Source organism: Spinacia oleracea, chromosome 5 (genome assembly GCF_020520425.1).
Source record: "Spinacia oleracea cultivar Varoflay chromosome 5, BTI_SOV_V1, whole genome shotgun sequence".
NCBI classification, from domain to species: Eukaryota; Viridiplantae; Streptophyta; class Magnoliopsida; order Caryophyllales; family Amaranthaceae; genus Spinacia; species Spinacia oleracea.
The window spans coordinates 2299029-2318257 of NC_079491.1; the positions used below are offsets into that span (position 1 = coordinate 2299029).

General features: G+C 33.4%; 1 protein-coding gene and 1 pseudogene across 1 annotated transcript; both read left to right on the forward strand.

The window, feature by feature from the left end:
* The first annotated feature begins 3540 nt into the window (after nucleotides 1–3540).
* Nucleotides 3541–5519, forward strand: LOC130460762 (amino acid transporter AVT1I-like). The gene is given in 3 exon segments (XM_056828304.1): nucleotides 3541–3779; nucleotides 3781–4129; nucleotides 4790–5519. Coding segments are annotated over 3 exon segments (1197 nt in total). The 3' UTR covers nucleotides 5399–5519.
* A 7360-nt stretch (nucleotides 5520–12879) lies between these two features.
* LOC130460763 (amino acid transporter AVT1I-like) lies at nucleotides 12880–18088 on the forward strand (annotated as a pseudogene).
* The last annotated feature ends 1141 nt before the right edge of the window (nucleotides 18089–19229 follow it).

Sequence of the window (19229 nt, forward strand, 5' to 3'; positions counted from 1 at the left end):
GATTGTACACTTGACCGGTTATTCTTAATTGACCTTAATAACCTAGACAATTAATGCATACAAATTGAAGTATTAAGTATTGAAAAATTAACAAAAATTTAATTCGAGTTACTATTGATTAAACAAATTCATTCAACAAAATACAAACCACACTACTCGTGCATAATTATACTACTGATTAAACAAATCATAAATTATACAACTCAGACATAATTAAGAACAAACCAAAAATAAAAAGTAAAAAGTAACTCAAAAAACAAGAGGAAAATTTAAGTAATTAAAAAATTCTTGTAAAATATGTATATGAATTTTTTTTTTCTTCGTAATTATCACCTTATAAAGTTCAATTTATTTTAAATTTATACAATTTTATTTCAAAATTACCACCTTATGCTTATACAAAACTTTAAAGTTATCACCGCTTAACCAAAATATATACACTCCCTCTCTCATTTTTTCTTTAGTAAAAAACACTTAATTAGCAGAAAACCCTGGATGCTCATGGTCATCATTGCAAAAAAAAAAAAAAAAAAAAAACAAAAAGCCAACTATAGTCCCGGCTAATATTTTATAAATAGATTTCCAACTTGAAACTATTTTCCTATTATCTTATAAATAATATTATTTCCAATTTCAAACAATTTATAATACATATAGAAAACGGTAATTTGAAGGGTAGGAGAGCCCGTGATCCTATATAAACCCCACATCAGCCACCCAGATGACCGATGTGGGACTTAAGTCCCATAACCTTACAATGGACCATAACAACTTATCACATAAATGCAGGCTCAAGTATTTTCAAAAGAACTTCTAAGCCACTATTCAAAGACTGATCAAACTAAAGCATCAAGCAAAATAAAATCATGCATTAAAGGTTGCGTCAAAAAGATGAATGGATGCAAGAGAATAGCATAAATAATCGACAAGATCATGGTGTGGAATAAAGGAAGAAGAATTAGGATAAGATTAAAAGTGAAAATAGGAGAGGAAAAAAATGAAAAAATAAAGTAATAGGCTCCACAAACGGAAAACGTAGGACTCGTTCGGTATTGCTTTCAATATCATAATTAGTTTTGTGCATAAATCTGTTGAATGATCGAGTCACTACAACAACGACAAAAAAAAGACGTTAGAAAATACGAATTACACATTATATATCAATTCACCACGCAAAAGTACGATTACATCTTGATTCTTTATATTATATACGTAATCCATAGCAATTTAATTGTTCTAGAAACTATAATAATTATATTTTTGGTAGAACTTTAATGTTACTGGAATTCTATTCCTTATAAAATTATTATCTTATTTAAATACTAAATTTAATAATCTAATTATTCATAAATTATTTTGTACGTGCCACTTTAATTAGTTTTTTTAATTCTAGAATAAATTGTATATTTGTATTTTAATTCGACGAAATTTAATGAGACGCTTATGTAGACCATCCCAACGCTCGTAATAAATAAATAAAAAATAAAAAAAACTCCTCATTTATAGACGTACATATTAGATTAGATTGACAAGAGAAAAGGATTAATAGATTAATTAATCAAATTAACAAATAAAAAAATCCCTAAAAAAAACAATACGTTCTCTCTCGTTTTGTTTCTCCTAAAACCCTAGCTAGTAGACTTTCATGGAGGTGGATAAATTCATTAGATCATCAAGTGAAGGTCACACTTCATTATTCAAGACGGTATTCAATGGCCTCAATACTATCATAGGTAAACTATATTCTTACTCATCGACTCGATTTTATAAATTTCGTTAACATTCACCCGTGTATATAATGGACAGTTGAGTCAATTTTATATCTGAAAATTGACATTGTTTGAGTTTAATCTACTTTTCTTTATCATTGTTTTTCTGCAAAACTAAAGTATCAAGAAGTAGACCTGGTTATCGGGCGGGTCGGGTCAGGGTCGGTGCGGGTCAAAAGAGGGTCGGGTATTGAAAGGGTCGTTTTTAGCGGGTCGATAATGGGCGGGTCAAAAGCGGGTCGCGGGTCAATAGCGGATCATTAGTGGGCGGGTCAATAAACGAGCAATGAAAAATGAAAAACAAGAGAGCCATGTGCAAGTACAAGTGAATACGAAACTATACACGTAATTTTTTGTATCATTACTATTTTAATTTTCAAGAACTAATTGAATAATGCAGAATTCTTGAATGTTTTAACGAGAGAAAAGGATGATTATGGCATTTCTTGGATGGTTAATGTTACGATAGATTAGCATCCTAATCAGATAAATATTCTAAGGGGCCGTTTGGTTCACACGGGGTAAACGGAATGGAATCAAGAAAGGGTTTGAAAAGGAATGGAATGGAAAACCCTTTCTTGACACAAGTTGTTTGTTTTGCGAAAAATCACAATGAAACGTTCTATAACACCACCACCCCTTTTTCTTCAATCGACAAAAACCACCACCACCATCCCTCTGCCACCTCTACATTCGGTTGATTTCTTCCCTTCTTCCGCCTCTACTACCCACCGACGGCCTGCATCGCCATTCGTTGCGCGCGAATTTCTCTCCCCTCCTTGCGGCGCGATTTTCTCTCCCCTCCTGGTGTTGCTTCTCTCCTTGCGCCGCTGCTTCCCTCGGCTCTCCTCGCGGCGCAGCACGCTTCACAGATCTATTTTTTTTAAGATCTCCTCACGGCGCGGCTTCATCGGGGGTGGGGTGGTTGTTTTTGTGGCAGGTAAGGTGGTTATGGTGGTGGTTGGATGATTTCGGTGGGGATTAGGGTGGTTTCGGTGAGGGTATGGTGGTCTTGAAGTGGTTGAGTAGGTTTGTTTGGGCGGCACAGGTGGTTGAAGCGGTGGGTCAGGTGATGTTTTGGTGGAGGTGTTGGTCAAAGACGGTCAAAGTGGCAGTTAAGTTGGTTGGATGAAGAAGAGTTTGGGGGTTAGCCTGATTCCTTGGGGTAGGGTGATGAATCAGAGTAGAGGGAAATAGGGGAATCATAAGGGTAAAGGGAATGATTAAATTGATCAATCAAACAACAACAAAGGGAATCAAGGTAGTTGATTGCCTTTCCCTTTGTTGAAACCCCCCAACCAAACGCCCCCTAAGCATATTAGTACTAGGAATACCAGTACTGTACGTTTTATAATATATTTGAGTAGTACTCCTAAGTTAGATTGAGTTAATTAGAACTCCTAATATGTTTGTATTATGTATGTTGGGAAAATCAATGATAATAACCAGACTTTGATCAATATTTGTCAGTTAACGAGCTAGAAAAAAGGATTATTTAATCAATGGATTATTATTTGTCACGAATTTACAAATGTGTATTGCTAAATGCAGAAATTAAAATGACCAAAATACCCCAAAAGATAAAAAAAAAATATATATTAGTGTCGCACTTAACCAAACCGATAATTGATTTTATAGATTTGAACAATTAAACAAGCGTACACAAATTTACAAAAAAGGATTTCATATTTGTCACAAATTTACAAATTTAATTACAAATTTTTACTAATTTTATTCAATCATTTTTCATGTAGGAGTGGGTATACTATCAATGCCTTATGCCCTAGCTTCAGGAGGATGGTTAAGCTTAATCATTCTCTTCTCCATCTCCGGCGCAACATGCTACTCCGGCTTACTGACAAAACGATGCATGGACGCGAATCCTAGCATCAAATCTTACGTCGAAATTGGAGAGTTTGCGTTCGGAATGCTCGGAAAAAGAGTATTATCAGTAATATTATACTCAGACCTTTACATGGCATTAACCGGTTACTTAATTTTAGAAGGGGTAACTTACATGATCTTTTCCTTAATTTAAGATTAATTTTCATGGGATTAAAATTGGTGGGAATCAAACCTTTGTGATGATTATTTTTGTTGCTTTTCTACCAACAGTTTGGTTAAAAGATCTAAGTGTTCTTGCTTACATCTCGGCCACCGGTGTTATTTCTGGTGTTGTTATCCTCGCATTTGTGTTATGGGTTGGAGTATTTGATGATGTTGGTTTTCATTGTAAAGGTGAATTAAGCAATTGGAAAGGTATTACAACCTCTATGAGTTTATATATGTTTTCTTATAGCGCCAACCCGGTTTTTCCTACCTTGTACACTTCCATCAAGAAGAAACATCAATTCTCCAAGGTACATATTCCTAGCTTATGCTCTGTTCTCTTCACCTGTTCTTAGGGCTGTGCAAAAATTGGCCCAGGCCGAGAAAATGGACCGGACCGGACCGAAGGCAATCGGTCCGTTCTCCGGGTCAAGAAACATCAATTTCTGGTCTTCGATCTGATACGGTTTGGTCCGGTCAAAAACTCGATTTTGGACCATACCGATTTTTCCTTACTAAAATATAATATAAATTATTTAAAAATTTAATTCTCTCCTTTAATATGTTGTAAATATTACAATATTGTGATATACTTTATTTTAGCTTTCAAAAAGGACCTTAAACATTGGTTATTTTATATATTATTTTTTTATTTTTAGTAAAAAAGAAAAAATATATAGATATAGGTCCAACTGGTCCGGTCTGGGTTTTAGACTGATTTTTCATCTCTGGGTCCAGTCTAAGTATAATCGGTCCGGTCTTGAATTATCAACATTTCGGTCTTCGGTCCGGTCCGGGTTGGTCCGGTCCGGTCCGGGTTTGGACCGATGAACACCCTAAGTGTTATGGTCTGATTTTTCTAGTTTCTAGTTTGATTTTTCTAGTTTCTGTCATGGTGTAGTTAAAATTTCGAATAATTTGAATAGTTTGAATGTGCTAATGATGTTGGTGGAACCTTTTTTTCATGGAAGGTATTACTCATTGGATTTTTTTGTGCAACAATATGCTACACATCAATGGCAATACTTGGATATATGATGTTTGGTTCAACGTTACAGTCTCAGATAACATTGAATCTTCCAACCCATAAGCTAAGCTCGAAAATTGAGATATATACAACATGGATATGTCCGTTATCAAAATATGAATTGTTGATGGAGCCACTTGCAACAACTACTGAGAGTTGGTTTCCTAATTACCAGAACAAAAAGTGGTTCAAAATGTTGCTAAGAACTTCCTTGGTTGTTTCACAAGTAGTCATCGCGTTGACGATTTCGTTCTTCGAAATTCTCATGTTACTTGTTGGAGCATTAATGGGTGCAACATCTTCAATCACGATTCCATGTTTATGTTATCTGAAGATTTCGAGGAATAACCAGATAAATAACCAGAGATCGGTTGAACGGGTATTCATCAAGCTGCGTGCACTTATGAGTATTTTCGTTGTAGTACTAGGTACTTATACATCGTCGAGAAATATAATTAAGGAAAGCATTAGGCAACATAAGGTATATGAATCTAATATTTATGCACTTCAAGTTTTGGATTTATGGCAATTCAATTTGCAAATTGTTGTTTAAGTTCAAGCAAACTTTATAGAATACCTGGGAAAAACTGAGCAATGTCACAGAATAAGATAAATATGAGAGAAAAGATAGTCATCATTTCCTTTCCTCTAGCTTCTTCATCTCTTTCCAAATATCTAAACAACATAAAAAAATTATTGCAATTACAAATCTATAATCAAACTGATAATGAAAAGGAATTTTTTTTTTAAACGTCATTAATGTAAGTGATTAATTATAAGCCTAGGTCGAAAACAAACCTGAAAGATTAATGAGGATGAGATCTGAAAAATTAAGGAACTTTAAATTGGAAGATGGGAGGTCGAGTAAACAGGAATAAATAAAATGGTTAGAATTTTCATGAGAGAAGTTTAAATCAATTGTTTCAAATTTTCAATGGCTTGAATTCTGGAGAAAGAGCGTCATGAATGTAAGAGGAGGACATGTGTCTTGCAAACTTCCCTATTATATTAAATACTAGTCTTATATGCACACAATGAGTGCGGAAGTATTAAAATAAAAATAAAAATTGTATTATCATATATATCACCACAGATTCCAGGCAATAAAAATTGTCCACAAAGTTCATTTTATAAAAATTATGCATTATATAGATAAAAAATTAGTAAGTTCATTGATTGGATTCTCATAAAAATAGGTGTGATATAAATGTTGAAAGAAATATTTCTATTTGGTTATCCGTTAAAAATACAATCATATAAGTATATAATATACCAAGAAATATTTTGCACCAAAAAAATATACCAAGAAATATTTTGCACCAAAAAAATATACCAAGAAATATTTTGCACCAAAAGAATATACCAAGAAATATTGAAGGAATGTTAATACAAGTTAGTAGGGGTGTTTTAGTCTATTCCAAGGGGACACCAAAGGTGGATTTAACTCTTCACTTATAGAATAGAGAATATAATAAGAAAGATAACATTAAAGTAAGAAAAACATAATCTTCAATGTATGTTCAAAGGAAGAAATTTGTATGTTCAAAGGAAATAGTTTCAATACTCATTTGTGTCTTTCAACCGCAGAAGATCTAGTCTCTCTGATGTCCTTTTCCTTGTTAACGTGGTTAATAACAATCATAAGCACGCCAACATAATTATTATACTTGAAATAAGTGACAATAAGGTAAGAGAGAGGGTAAGATGAGCATACCCAAAAGCTGAAGCGCTCAGGATATTATGAAGGAAATATGTCCTTCACCCAAGGTGCATTAATCTTATATCAAGGTTCAGAATAATTACGAATAATTAATTCAGTGAGATCAAGTGATCGGAACGGCTAGCTGGAGTAAAGTTCCCGATCAGTAAGTTCTAATCCTTATTCGGCTCACAACTTACTCTTTACTGAACCTACAAGGTCACACCAATGACATGTAAAAGATCGCCGGATTAAATATGAATCGAAAATTCATTTAATGGCTTTTCGGGAAGTTAGTTTGAAAAACATAATTATACGATTAAACTTTGGATTGTAAATCGTATATCGTATTGCGTATATTCTTAATCTAGGCGAAACGAGTAATCGTATCGTAGAATGTTGGACTGTATCGTACATTACGATAAACAAACGTAAGGCATTGGACGCAAATACGAGAAGGGAACGCTGCCTGCCCAACGAGCCTAGCGCGCAAGCAGGCAAGACCCGCTAGGCGCAGCAGGGCGCGCCAGCACGCACAACATGGCCCAAGCCTTTCGTCTGGGCGCGCGCGGGTAAGGACAACAACAAAGAAACGCACAACGCAAGCCCGAGGCCCAAGGGTGTGGCTGCTTGCGTGATGTTGCTTGCACGGGCCAAGCTGGCCAACCATTGGCCTTAGTGCCTTGGCCGGTTGGCCTTGTGTAAATAATAGGTTATTTTAATAACCTATACACAAGGTTTTTCTAACAATTGACATTCATTCTAACCGCAATGAGTTTGTGAGAACCCTAATTCTCATTTTGCCTCCATTAGATTGTTCTTCCCAAAAGTCACAAAACCTTGAATTCAATCTAAGCTATCAACCTCAAGATGGATCTGACGTGTCGGTGAACCCTGTAGAGGAACAACAATTGGAGTTCTTGTTCGTGTTCGTATACGTAAGAGGAAAACACACTACAAATGTATGTATTTCTTAATTTGTACTTTTCACATGTTTCCTAGCTTTGGGGTTATGTCGCTATCATGTTATGTATTTAATTGTAAACCCCTACAGTCGTATCATGAGCGTCATGTGAATTAAGTACTTTTTAGCATATTTTATATGTTTGTCTCCTCTCAAAATTTTCTGAATTTTTTTGGTTACTTTTCGAATTTTTTCTTGATTATTGGATGAATCGTTGAATAAGGTATTGTGTTCGTAAAGTGTCAGAATTTCAACTTTTTTGACCTTAAACCAATTGGGAACGAGTTTTAAAATGAACCCGTTAGATAAGAATGTCAAAACAGCCCCGAAGTTGGATTTTTTGGGCGATTTCTTCGTTAATTCATGAATTAAATCGTTAACTTTGACGCGTTTTTTAATTAATTATATGAGAAAATAGACTTATAATTAATTTATATTTTGTCATAATGTTTTATATAATATTATGAACCTAAATTAATTTTTTTGTTCATTAATTTTAGTTATAAACCCTAATCCCACTTTAACCTAAATTAATGAATTTTGATCGAAAATTAAGTTATATTAATTGGTAAGATCTGAAAATTTGTTTAGTTAATAAGGGGAATATGATTTCATGTTTAAATGGATTATTTAAAAATTCAAGGATTAAAATTTTGATGGGATTTGTTAATTTTAATAGTTCACTTAAACTAAATTTGATAAAAAATCTGAAATTTAAATGTTTAGAACGATTTAAATGTTTGGATTGGATTATAAAAGTTATTCAAATTTTCGTTGATGTTCATCGTTTGTTAAGTTTTAATATTCGTTAGCCTAGATTTATAAATTTCATAAATTGGATTGTTTAAAATTTTATTAAATCACCCACTTTAATATTTTTCGTAATTAAAACGATTTGAATTGTTAATATTATGAAAAAATATAATTCGTGCATTTTTTCGTACACTAAAATTGATTTAATGATTGGACGAGCAAGCCACTCGCACTTGGAGAGGGGTGGTTGCGGTCCATGCGAGACGAAAGGGTCAAGCGCCGCGCGGCACGCGGGCAGGCCCATGGGTGTTGGCCTGGCAGGTGCGAGCTGTGCCTGCAGGCAGCGAGGCCATGGGCGAGTGTCTTGCAGCAAGCAAGCATCGCTGGGCGATGCAGCAAGCAACAAGCAGCGACGAGCACTTACGCTCGTGCACAGGGGCGCGCCAGCGTGCCCTGTGCGCTGTTGTTTGGGTCTTGCACGACGTTGTGGGCCTTCGTGGCCTGCGCGTTGGTATGTTGATCCGATGCACAACACATCGTTTGTGCTGGGAGCTTGCCTAGCCCACAATGCATCAAATTGTGTATTTTTGCTTCGTTTTAATTCAAGGCCTAGATTTTGATCTTTGGGCTTATCTTTGAACGAAGGGGCTAACAGTGGACTTTTTCATAATTTTATTTTATTTGACTTGGGACGGGCTTAAAATTAAAGGTCCAAAATAAATATTGGTTTAAGTGGGAGTCGTTTAAATAAAATTGTTTAAATTAATTAATTTTAGTAGGACATTTATTTTAGTTAAATTAATTATTTGATTAGAATAATTATTTGATTAATCAACTGGAAAGGTATTACAACGGCTATGAGTTTATATATGTTTTCTTATAGCGTCAACCCGATTTTTCCTATCTTGTACACTTCCATCAAGAAGAAACATCAATTCTCCAAACATATTCATAGCTAATTATGCTATGTTCTCTTCACCTTTTATGGTATAATTTTTCTACTTATGCTTTAATTTTTCTAGTTTCTGGCCCGGTGTATAATTTAAATAGTTCGAATGAGCTAATGATGTTGGTGGAACTTTTTTTCGTGGAAGGTATTACTCATTGGATTTTTTTGTGCAACAATATGCTACGCATCAATGACAACACTTGGATATGTGATGGTTGGTTCATCGTTACAGTCTCAGATAACATTGAATCTTCCAACCCATAAGTTAAGCTCAAAAACCGCGATCTATACATCATAAATAAGCCCGTTATCAAAGTATGCATTTATTGATGGATCTACTTGCAACAACTACTGAGAGTTGGTTTCCTAATTAACAGAACAAAAAGTGGTTCAAAATGTTGTTAAGAACTTCCTTGGTTGTAACACACTAATAATTCCCTGCCTTTATAAAATCATTTTCCAACTTAAAATAAAGGAATTACTAAGATATTACTGCCATCGTGATAACGGTTAAGGTTATTACCAGAATTACGCAGCAAAATTAACTAACTTTCAAACATAATTAACAGTTAATGGCCTCCATACAAATCAGAACCATAACAACCCAAAACCAAAATGTTTAAGTAAATAAAATCCATTAACTAACGGTTTAAATAATTGAAATAGTCTAGACTAATAAAACAATAGAGTTTAAACAATGCAGGAGAAAACTACGCTTAATCACCATCCCCATGCTAGATAACTTCTCCAGCAAGTTAACTCTACAAACCTGTTATTTAAAATCTACTCCCCAACAACGCAAATGCAACGGTGGATCATCATAAGGTCATTAAGGCAAAGGCCATGACCAAAAGAAACATGAAGCATGAAGTCAACGAAAGCTGAGTACGAACAAGCTAGAATGAAATCCTAGTCTAACATGCTTCACTCAACAATAAAATAATCCACATGCAAAAACCATTTAATAAACAATTAATCATGGAGACAAGACTCGACTTTTGACATGACTCTTGACTCATAGATTAATTAAGAATAAGCTTCAAACAGGCCTAAAAGACATATCCATAAAAGGAAGGGTGTTGGGAGCCCACCAAACACCAAAACAAAATAAAGTAAATTGTCGGACCATACCGGCGGAATTCCAACGCATAAAGAAAATGAAACAACGTCTTGTATCATTAATAGGAGTACAAGTTTTCCGGCAAGACTCCCCCCATTGTTCATACTCAAGGTATATACATTCCAAGAGTTTTGAAGCTTTTTCTCGTTGCAATTTACGTTAATTAATATTTTCTGACCAAGTGAACTCAAGACACAACACAAGGCATATAATAAAAGCAACCAAACGACACTCATTTTTAATCCATTCTTGTGATCAAACATACAAGACTCACGTGATATTACTCCCATTGTTCCTTCTCAATATACTATTGAGATAACCCGACATGCCCATTACGGGGTGTGCACGAGGCATGGAAAATCCTTAATTCAATTCACATACACTTTTCAAACATACCCTACCGACGGGGTATAATAAATAGTGCAACGAGGCACGAATACCTGGCTCAAAATATGCTAGACATTAAGTACAATAACATAATAGTAATCCCTTGCATGTGAACCAACCATACATGCATAATAATACTTGATCAACATGCTTAATAATAAATTCAACGATTATAAATAATCATAACATGCTTGTTCACATAATTTCATAAATTCAACAATAATCCACAACATGGTTGTTCACAACATCAAACATGAATCCATAATAATCCAAATCATATGATTCACAATATAAATTATCACAAGTAATCTCATGTAAACGGTGGTCATCCTAGGCATATACGTACCTCAAATATCTAAGTACGGGGGCCACTTTACGAATCAAGGCTCTAGATTAGAAATCACCTCCTATCATTAAAATAATGAAATTTAATTATTATTCATGCGCACTAAATTTTTAGCAACTTTTATAAATTCTAAAACATTTGAATTAGTTAGAAATTAATTTTCGATTAATAAAATAATAGTCTCAATTGAAAAACTAAAGCCCTAGTATGAAAACATTAATTTTTCACCCTTAAAATCATCAAAAATTGACACTTTAATCCTTAAAATAGTTCTGAAAATTTTAATTGATTTCCATAATTGAAATTAATATTAAATTATGCAAATCAATCAATCATTAAGTCGGGATTAAAACCCTAACCTCAATTCAACATAAAAATCAATTTAAACCTTTAAAAATCGACACTTTATTGAATAAACGAATCTGAAAATTATAGTACTTCGAAAAAATATTCCTCAATCATCTAAACACATAAATCCTCAAATTCGGTGTTCATAACCGTTCCCAGCAGCTTAATAAATCAATATCAATAATAATAATAATATAATTTTAAAATACGGAATTAAAATAGAATAGGTAAAGAAGAAGAGAATTATATCAAACCGACCTATAGCACGGTATAATCACGAATTGAATGTGAATGGGCGTAAACGGATAAAAAATATACGGAGTATAAAAGTTGAGGATTTTGATGCATTCTCAACACTTGTTTAATTAAGAAGGCTTTATTAAGCGTTGATAAATGACGAATACCCAAGCCTCCCATTCCCCAGGGTAGATTTATTCCTACTAATCCAACGCATTCCCTTTTATCCTTGTTTAGCCCAGAAGAAAATAGCAATTATTGAATCTATTTTGTTCGAAAATGTGACAGGAATTTCCAAGCTCATCATAACATGAGAAACCGTAGAAACTATGATGGTATTAATTAAAACCAACTTTTGAACCAGAGATATCAACACCCCATTCCATGAATTGATCAGATCAACAACCTTATCCGACAAGTAAATAAAACGTGAACGTTTAGAACCCATACAATCAATAGGTACACCCAAATGTTGGTCGAACTGATGAACTTGTGGCATTCGTAATATAGATTTTAAAAGTATTTGCTGCGGAAGAGAGGTACTTGGAATGAACTTAACAAAGGATTTAGCAAGATTTAGTTGTTGAACTAGAAACTCGACAATAGCGATCCAAAATACCACCTATATTTGTGCAAGAACTTTCCGTTGCTCGGAAAAAAATCAGAGCATCATCAACAAAGAAAAAATGTGTAAACGTGGGTGTCTGCCTTGCCAATCTAATCCCTTGGAATAACTTTATATCCTGTCCTAATGTTAGCATTCGTCCTAGAATATCCTTGCAGAAGAGGAACAAGTACGGGACAAAGGATCCCCGTGATGTAAACCCCACTTAGGTTTGAAAGGAGGCGAAGTTTTCCCATTAATAAGTTATTGGTAGAACTTTAATGTTATTGGAATTCTACCCCTTATATATAAAAGTATTATCTTATTTAAATACTTAATTTAATAATCTAATCATTCTCACATTATTTTGTACGTGGCAAGTACTTTAGTTTTTTTAATTCTTATATTCGTATTTTAATTCGTCAAAATTTAATGAGACGCTTATGTAGACCATCCAAACGCTCTTAAAAAAACCTATCATTTATAGATGTACGTATTAGATTAGATTGACAAGAGAAACGGATTAATCGATTAATTAATCAAATTAACAAATCAAAAAATCCTCTAATAAAAAAAGTACATTCTCTCTCGTTTTGTTTCTCCTAAAACCCTAGCTAGTAGACTTTCATGGAGGTGGATAAAATCATTAGATCATCAAGTGAAGGTCACACTTCATTATTTAAGACAGTATTCAATGGCCTCAATACTATCATAGGTAAACTCTAGTCTTACACATCGACTCGATTTTATAATTTTGATAACATTTACCCGAGTCTTATACATCGTCATATAAAAGTACATATTTCTCTAAAAGTTTACATTGTTTGAGTTTAATCTACTTTTCTTCATAGTTGTTTTTTTGCAAAACTAAAGTATCAAGAACTTGTAGCGTCAAATATAATCATGTTGAGTAATCAGGATAAGCATATTATATCTTCGTAGGGAAAATAGGATTTAATAATCCAAATAACTTTAGCAAATTTTAAATAAATTAAATGTAGAATTCTTGAATGTTTTAATTAACGAGAGAAAAGGATGATTATGGCATTTCTTGGATGGTTAACGAGGTAGAAAATAGGAATAAGAATCCATTGATTTAAATTAAGATAGAAATACATAGTACTTATATAATAGTGGACTTAGGTGCTTATATTTGTCAAAAATTTACAAAAATTCCTTTAAGTAGCTCATATATGTCACAAATTTAATTTTTTTTTAAAAATCCTCTAAGGAGCTCATATTTGTCCCAACTTTAAAAAATTTTAAATTTTTTTCTAAGGCGCTCATATTTGTCACAAATTTAAAAATTTAAAAAAAACGGAGCTCATAATTGTCACAAATTTACAAATTTTTCAAAACAAGGAGCTCATATTTGACACAAATTTACAAAAAGATCCTCTAAAAAAACACAAGTAGATTTTCCTGGAGGTTAATGAAAACATTAGATGATCAAGTGAAGGTCACACTTCATTCTTCTAGACGGTATTCAATGCCCTCAATATAATTGTAGGTACTCTTATATTCATCGTCACATAAAATAACACTCGTGTATATAATAGACGTACACCCGAGTCCAGTGGCGGAACCAACTGTGACCAAGGGTATGCAACTGCACACCCCTCATGTAGGAAAAAAATCAGCTAACAATTAAAAAAAAAAAAAAAAAAAAAAGAAGAAAAACTAAAGTTAACAACTACTCCACTTCACGTGAAAGGCTACCAAATTAGAGTTTACTAGAGTACAAATTCTGAAAAGTGGTCCCATACTTTTCTGTCCAACTTCCCAAAACTTTAATATTAAATTAAAATTAAATTATTTATCAATACCCTTTGACCTTTGTAAAATATTCTATGACCTTATTTTCTTTTTACCCAAAAGACAAAACTTGGGATTATTTTCATCTTCTTTATTTGGCTGTTTTCTTCTTCTTCATTGTCCCTCAATTACTCAGTTGCTCGCCGAGTCGCCGGCTTCAGCTCCTAGGTTTGTTTTTCTCTTAATTGTTCCCTTTCTTATTATTGTTAATTGTGATAATTTGAATTGTAATTTTTCCAATTTCATTTAATTCTGTTGAAGTTGTTTATTTTTAGGGTTTGTTTTTTATGATTTTTTTTTTCTCGTTCGTTGAATTACGGTTGATTTTTATCTAAGGTTTGAATGTGGATACAACTGAAGTTGTTGGATGTCTGAATTGGTGATTTAGTTGGTGAGATTGAATTTAGCTGGTAATTTTGGGTGGTGATATTGAATTTTAGGTTCTTGTTTCAGGGTCTAAATTAGTCAATTAGGTTCTATTGTTATTTTTCTAAATTTTAAATTTTTAACTATGAAGGATATTCAGTTAATAATTTCATAAATTAGGTTTAATTGTTATTGTTTAAATTTTAACTTAATAATTAAAATTCGCAGCTTCTATAATGAATGAGAATGATCGATCAATGAAGAAGAAAGTAAGGATTAGTACTTTAGAGTCCTATTTTCATAAGAAAAGTAAGAATCAAGGGGGTTCTTCATCATCTCCGATTGCACCAATTCGAAGGGATGATGAGTCTCCTCCAAATATTGTCCCTCCAACTAGGGAAAGAGTAGTCCAATTTGATATAAATTCTCTTCCACATGATCCGGGGTTAAGGAGAAGGATTCTTGATTATCATCCATCTGACCATGAAGCAATTAGAAGAGAATATATTCTGAAAGAACCCTTACAACCATATGAGCACGATTTTTGTCAAAGAGAAGTTGGAGGTGCAATGCGTCGGTTTAATCCTGAATGGTTTGATACGTACAAGAAATGGCTTGAATATAGTATTGCAAAGGATGATGCCTTTTGTTTTGTATGTTACTTATTCAAAGATAATATCGATGTTCTTAATGCTGCTAGCCAGGGTCATGATGCTTTTACCAACAATGGGTTTAGGGGTTGGAATAGACCATCATCTTTTCTCAAGCATGTTGGCCAAGTTAACAGTGTTCACAATAAGTGTTTAGAAAAGTATGAAGCTACAATTGATCCAAATACTTGCATACAGAATGTCATTGATCCAAAAACTCCACAAGCTAGAAAAGAATATCAAATTCGTTTGACAGCTTCACTTCATTGCTTGAGGTTTCTCTTGCTTCAAGGTTTAGCAATTCGGGGTCACGATGAGAGTGAGAAATCCAGTAATCAAGGAAATTTTCGTGAACTTCTAAAGTGGTTTTCTCAAAGGAAAAAGAAGGTAGGAAAGGTTCTTTTTAAAAATGCACCAGGAAATAATCAGATGACTTCCCCATTGATTCAGAAAGATCTCATTAATGCTTGTTCAAGAGAAACAATTAAGGCTATTATAGAAGAATTGGGTGACGACTACTTTGGCATATTAGCAGATGAATCAAGGGATGTTTCTTGTAGGGAACAAATAGCATTTTGTTTACGATATGTTACTAACGGAGGTGTAGTAGTAGAACGTTTTATTGGTGTTGTGCATGTGATGAACACTACTGCCATGACTCTCAAGAATGCCATTTATTCTATACTTGCTGAATATTCACTGAGTCCTTCTAGAATACGTGGTCAAGGCTACGACGGGGCTAGCAATATGAAGGGTGATATTAATGGGCTCAAAACTTTGATAAAGAATGAGAGCCAATCTGCATATTACATTCATTGTTTTGCACATCAACTACAAATGACACTTGTTGCTGTTTCAAAGAAAAATTCTGATTGTGGTTGGCTTTTTGATATTCTTTCCATTATGCTAAATGTGGTTAGTGGTTCTTGCAAGAGACAAGAAATTATGAAGGAGGCTCAGGCTAAAATATTGGCAAAAGCATTTGAAAATGAGGAGCTTAAAACAGGAAAAGGTTTGAATCAAGAGTTAGGTTTGGGGAGACTCGGTGATACTCGGTGGGGTTCCCATTATAAATTATTGGTGAATGTCATTCTTTTGTACCCTTCTATTCGTGAAGTACTTGACATTATTTTTGATGATCCACTACATTTTGATGATTAGCCAAAAGTCGACCATGTTGGTTTTGCTATTGAGTCATTTGACTTTATGTTCATGGTTCATATGATGAAAACTATATTTGGGTTGGCTAATCAACTAAACATTGCTCTGCAAAAGAAAGACCAAGACATTGTTAATGCTATATCACTTGTGAAGCAGACAAAGGAAAGATTACAACAAATGAGAGAAGACGGATGGGAATCTCTTTTAAACTTAGTTACTTGTTTTTGTGACAAGAATAAAATTGGAGTTCCCAAAATGGAGGATGAATATCTAACTCGAGGGAAAAAGAAGCGCAACAAGGTATATACCACTAATATTAATCATTTTAGAGTTGAGGTTTTCTTTGCAATTATTGATTTGCAAACTCAAGAACTTAATAATCGATTTGATTAGGTAAGTATGGAGTTACTTTCTTGTATGACTTGTTTGAATCCTGTTGATAACTTCTCTTCTTTTGACAAGTTAAAGTTACTAAGACTTGTTGAATTTTATCCGAATGACTTTACAAGTGTTGAATCATCGTATCTTGAGGATGAACTTGATACTTTTATCTATGACATGCGAAGAGATGACAGATTTCATGGTTTGAAGGATATGGGTGAACTTTCTGTGAAGCTTGTTGAGACAAAGAAACATGAATCATATCGGCTAGTTTATTTTCTTATTAAGTTAGTGTTGATTCTTCCGTTGGCTACGGCAACTGTAGAAAGAGCATTTTCAGCGATGAGTATTGTAAAGAACAGGTTGCGAAACAGTATAGGGGACCAGTTCTTGAACGATTGCTTGGTTACTTATATAGAGAAAAATGTCTTTTTGAAGATAAATGATGAAAATATTCTCAATCGGTTCCAACGCATGAGAAATCGCCGAGAGCGGATGTAATTTCTTTCTTTAGAATATTTTTAATTTGAACATCATATTTTATCTTATGTATCTTATATTTTTTGAATTATATGATCATATTTCGTGTTCGGATGTTATAATTTTTTCACCGTTATAATTTTACACACCCTATTTTGAAATCCTGGATACGCCACCGCTCGAGTCAATCTTACATCTAAAAATTGAGTATCACAAAACATAATACTCAAACCATTTGTTATTACTCACATATACTTTACCCTAATTAATCATAATTACAAATTTTACCCTAACCTTAATTACAGATTTTATTCAATCATTTTTCATGTAAGATTGGGTATATTATCAATGCCTTATACCCTAGCTTCAGGAGGATGGTTGAGATTAATCATTTTCTTCTCCATCACCGACGCAATATGTTACTCCGTCTTACTGACCAAACGATGCATGGAAGCGAATCCTAGCATCAAGTCTTACGCCGAAATTGAAGAGTTTGCATTCGGAATTCTCGGAAAAAGAGTATTATCAGTAGTATTATACTTAGACCTTTACATGGCATTAACCGGTTACTTAATTTTAGAAGGGGATAACTTACATGATCTTTTCCTTAATTTAAGATTAATTTTCATGGGATTAACATTGGTGGGAATCAAACCTTTGTGATGATTATTGTTGTTGCTTTTCTGCCAACAGTTTGGTTAGAAGATCTAAGTGTTCTTGCTTACATCTCGGCCACCGGTGTTACTTCTGGTGTTGTTATCCTCGCATCTGTGTTATGGGTTGGATTATTTGATGGTGTTGGTTTACATTGTAAAGGTGAATTAATCAATTGGAAAGGTACTACAACTGCTATGAGTTTATACATGTTTTCTTATAGCGCCAACTCGGTTTTTCCTACCTTGTACACTTCCATCATGAAGAAACATCAATTCTCCAAGGTACATATTCCTAGCTTATGCTCTGTTCTCTTCACCTGTTCTTAGGGGTGTGCAAAAATTGACCCAGACCGAAAAAATGGACCGGACCGGACTGAAGGCAATCGGTCCGTTCTCCGGGTCGAGAAATATCAATTTCCAGTCTTCGGTCCGGTCAAAAACTCGATTTTGGACCATAGCGATTTTTCCTTACTAAAATATAATATAAACTATTTAAAAATTTAATTCTCTCCTTTAATATGTTGTAAATATTACTATATTGTGATATACTTTATTGTAGCTTCCAAAAAAAGACCTTATATACACACCCTCATTAAAGTTTAAAGTTTAAAGTTTAAAGTTCATTTACAATTGTAGTCAAAAAATAAAAAATACAAATGGAAATAAAGTTTAATTCATTAATTAGTTTGTTTAAAAGGACATACAGATAATTATTTTACCTTTCCAAGTTTTTTTGTTAATTTTAAAGTCCGATCGAATTAAGAATTTAAGATAAGAAGTTAGATTATACTACGTATTAATTAATTTATAATGTTTACTTATATAGTACTCCGTATAACCCAAATTATTTTCAGCATTATTTATGGGGATTACTATTTACCGCCCCATATTACTCAAAATCGCCCCATTTATTTACCCATATACCCTTTTCAATTTACTTCCCTCATTCAACATTTACCCTATTCTTCCTGTTTGGCTTTTAGAAGAACATAGAACTGCTTATACAGGTGTCTTTTTTCTTAATCTTCTTTCTGCTCATTACTTAAATATTTCACCATTTTATTAATTAGGTAAAAAACATCAATCATTTATATAAATATGTAATGATGTTATGTTTTATAGTGTTGTAAATTACTACTCCCTCTGTTTCATAATGTTCCTCACTTTTCCATTATACGCGGTCTTCAATGCACTACTTTGACTATTAATAGTTTTATTTTTGCATTAAAAAAATTATAACAAAATGATATTTAGAAAGTTTATAATGAAACGAATCCAATGATACCCCACAAGTTAATATTTTTACTCTTAATTATACTATTAATTACCGTCAGTTTTTAAAATTTGACCATGTGAATAGTAAACGGAGAAAGCAAGTGTTTCTATGTGTGGATCCACTACTACAAAATAGGGAATAGAAAACGCTAAATAGAGAACTGTTAAGGTTGCTAAACGTTTTCTAGGAGTA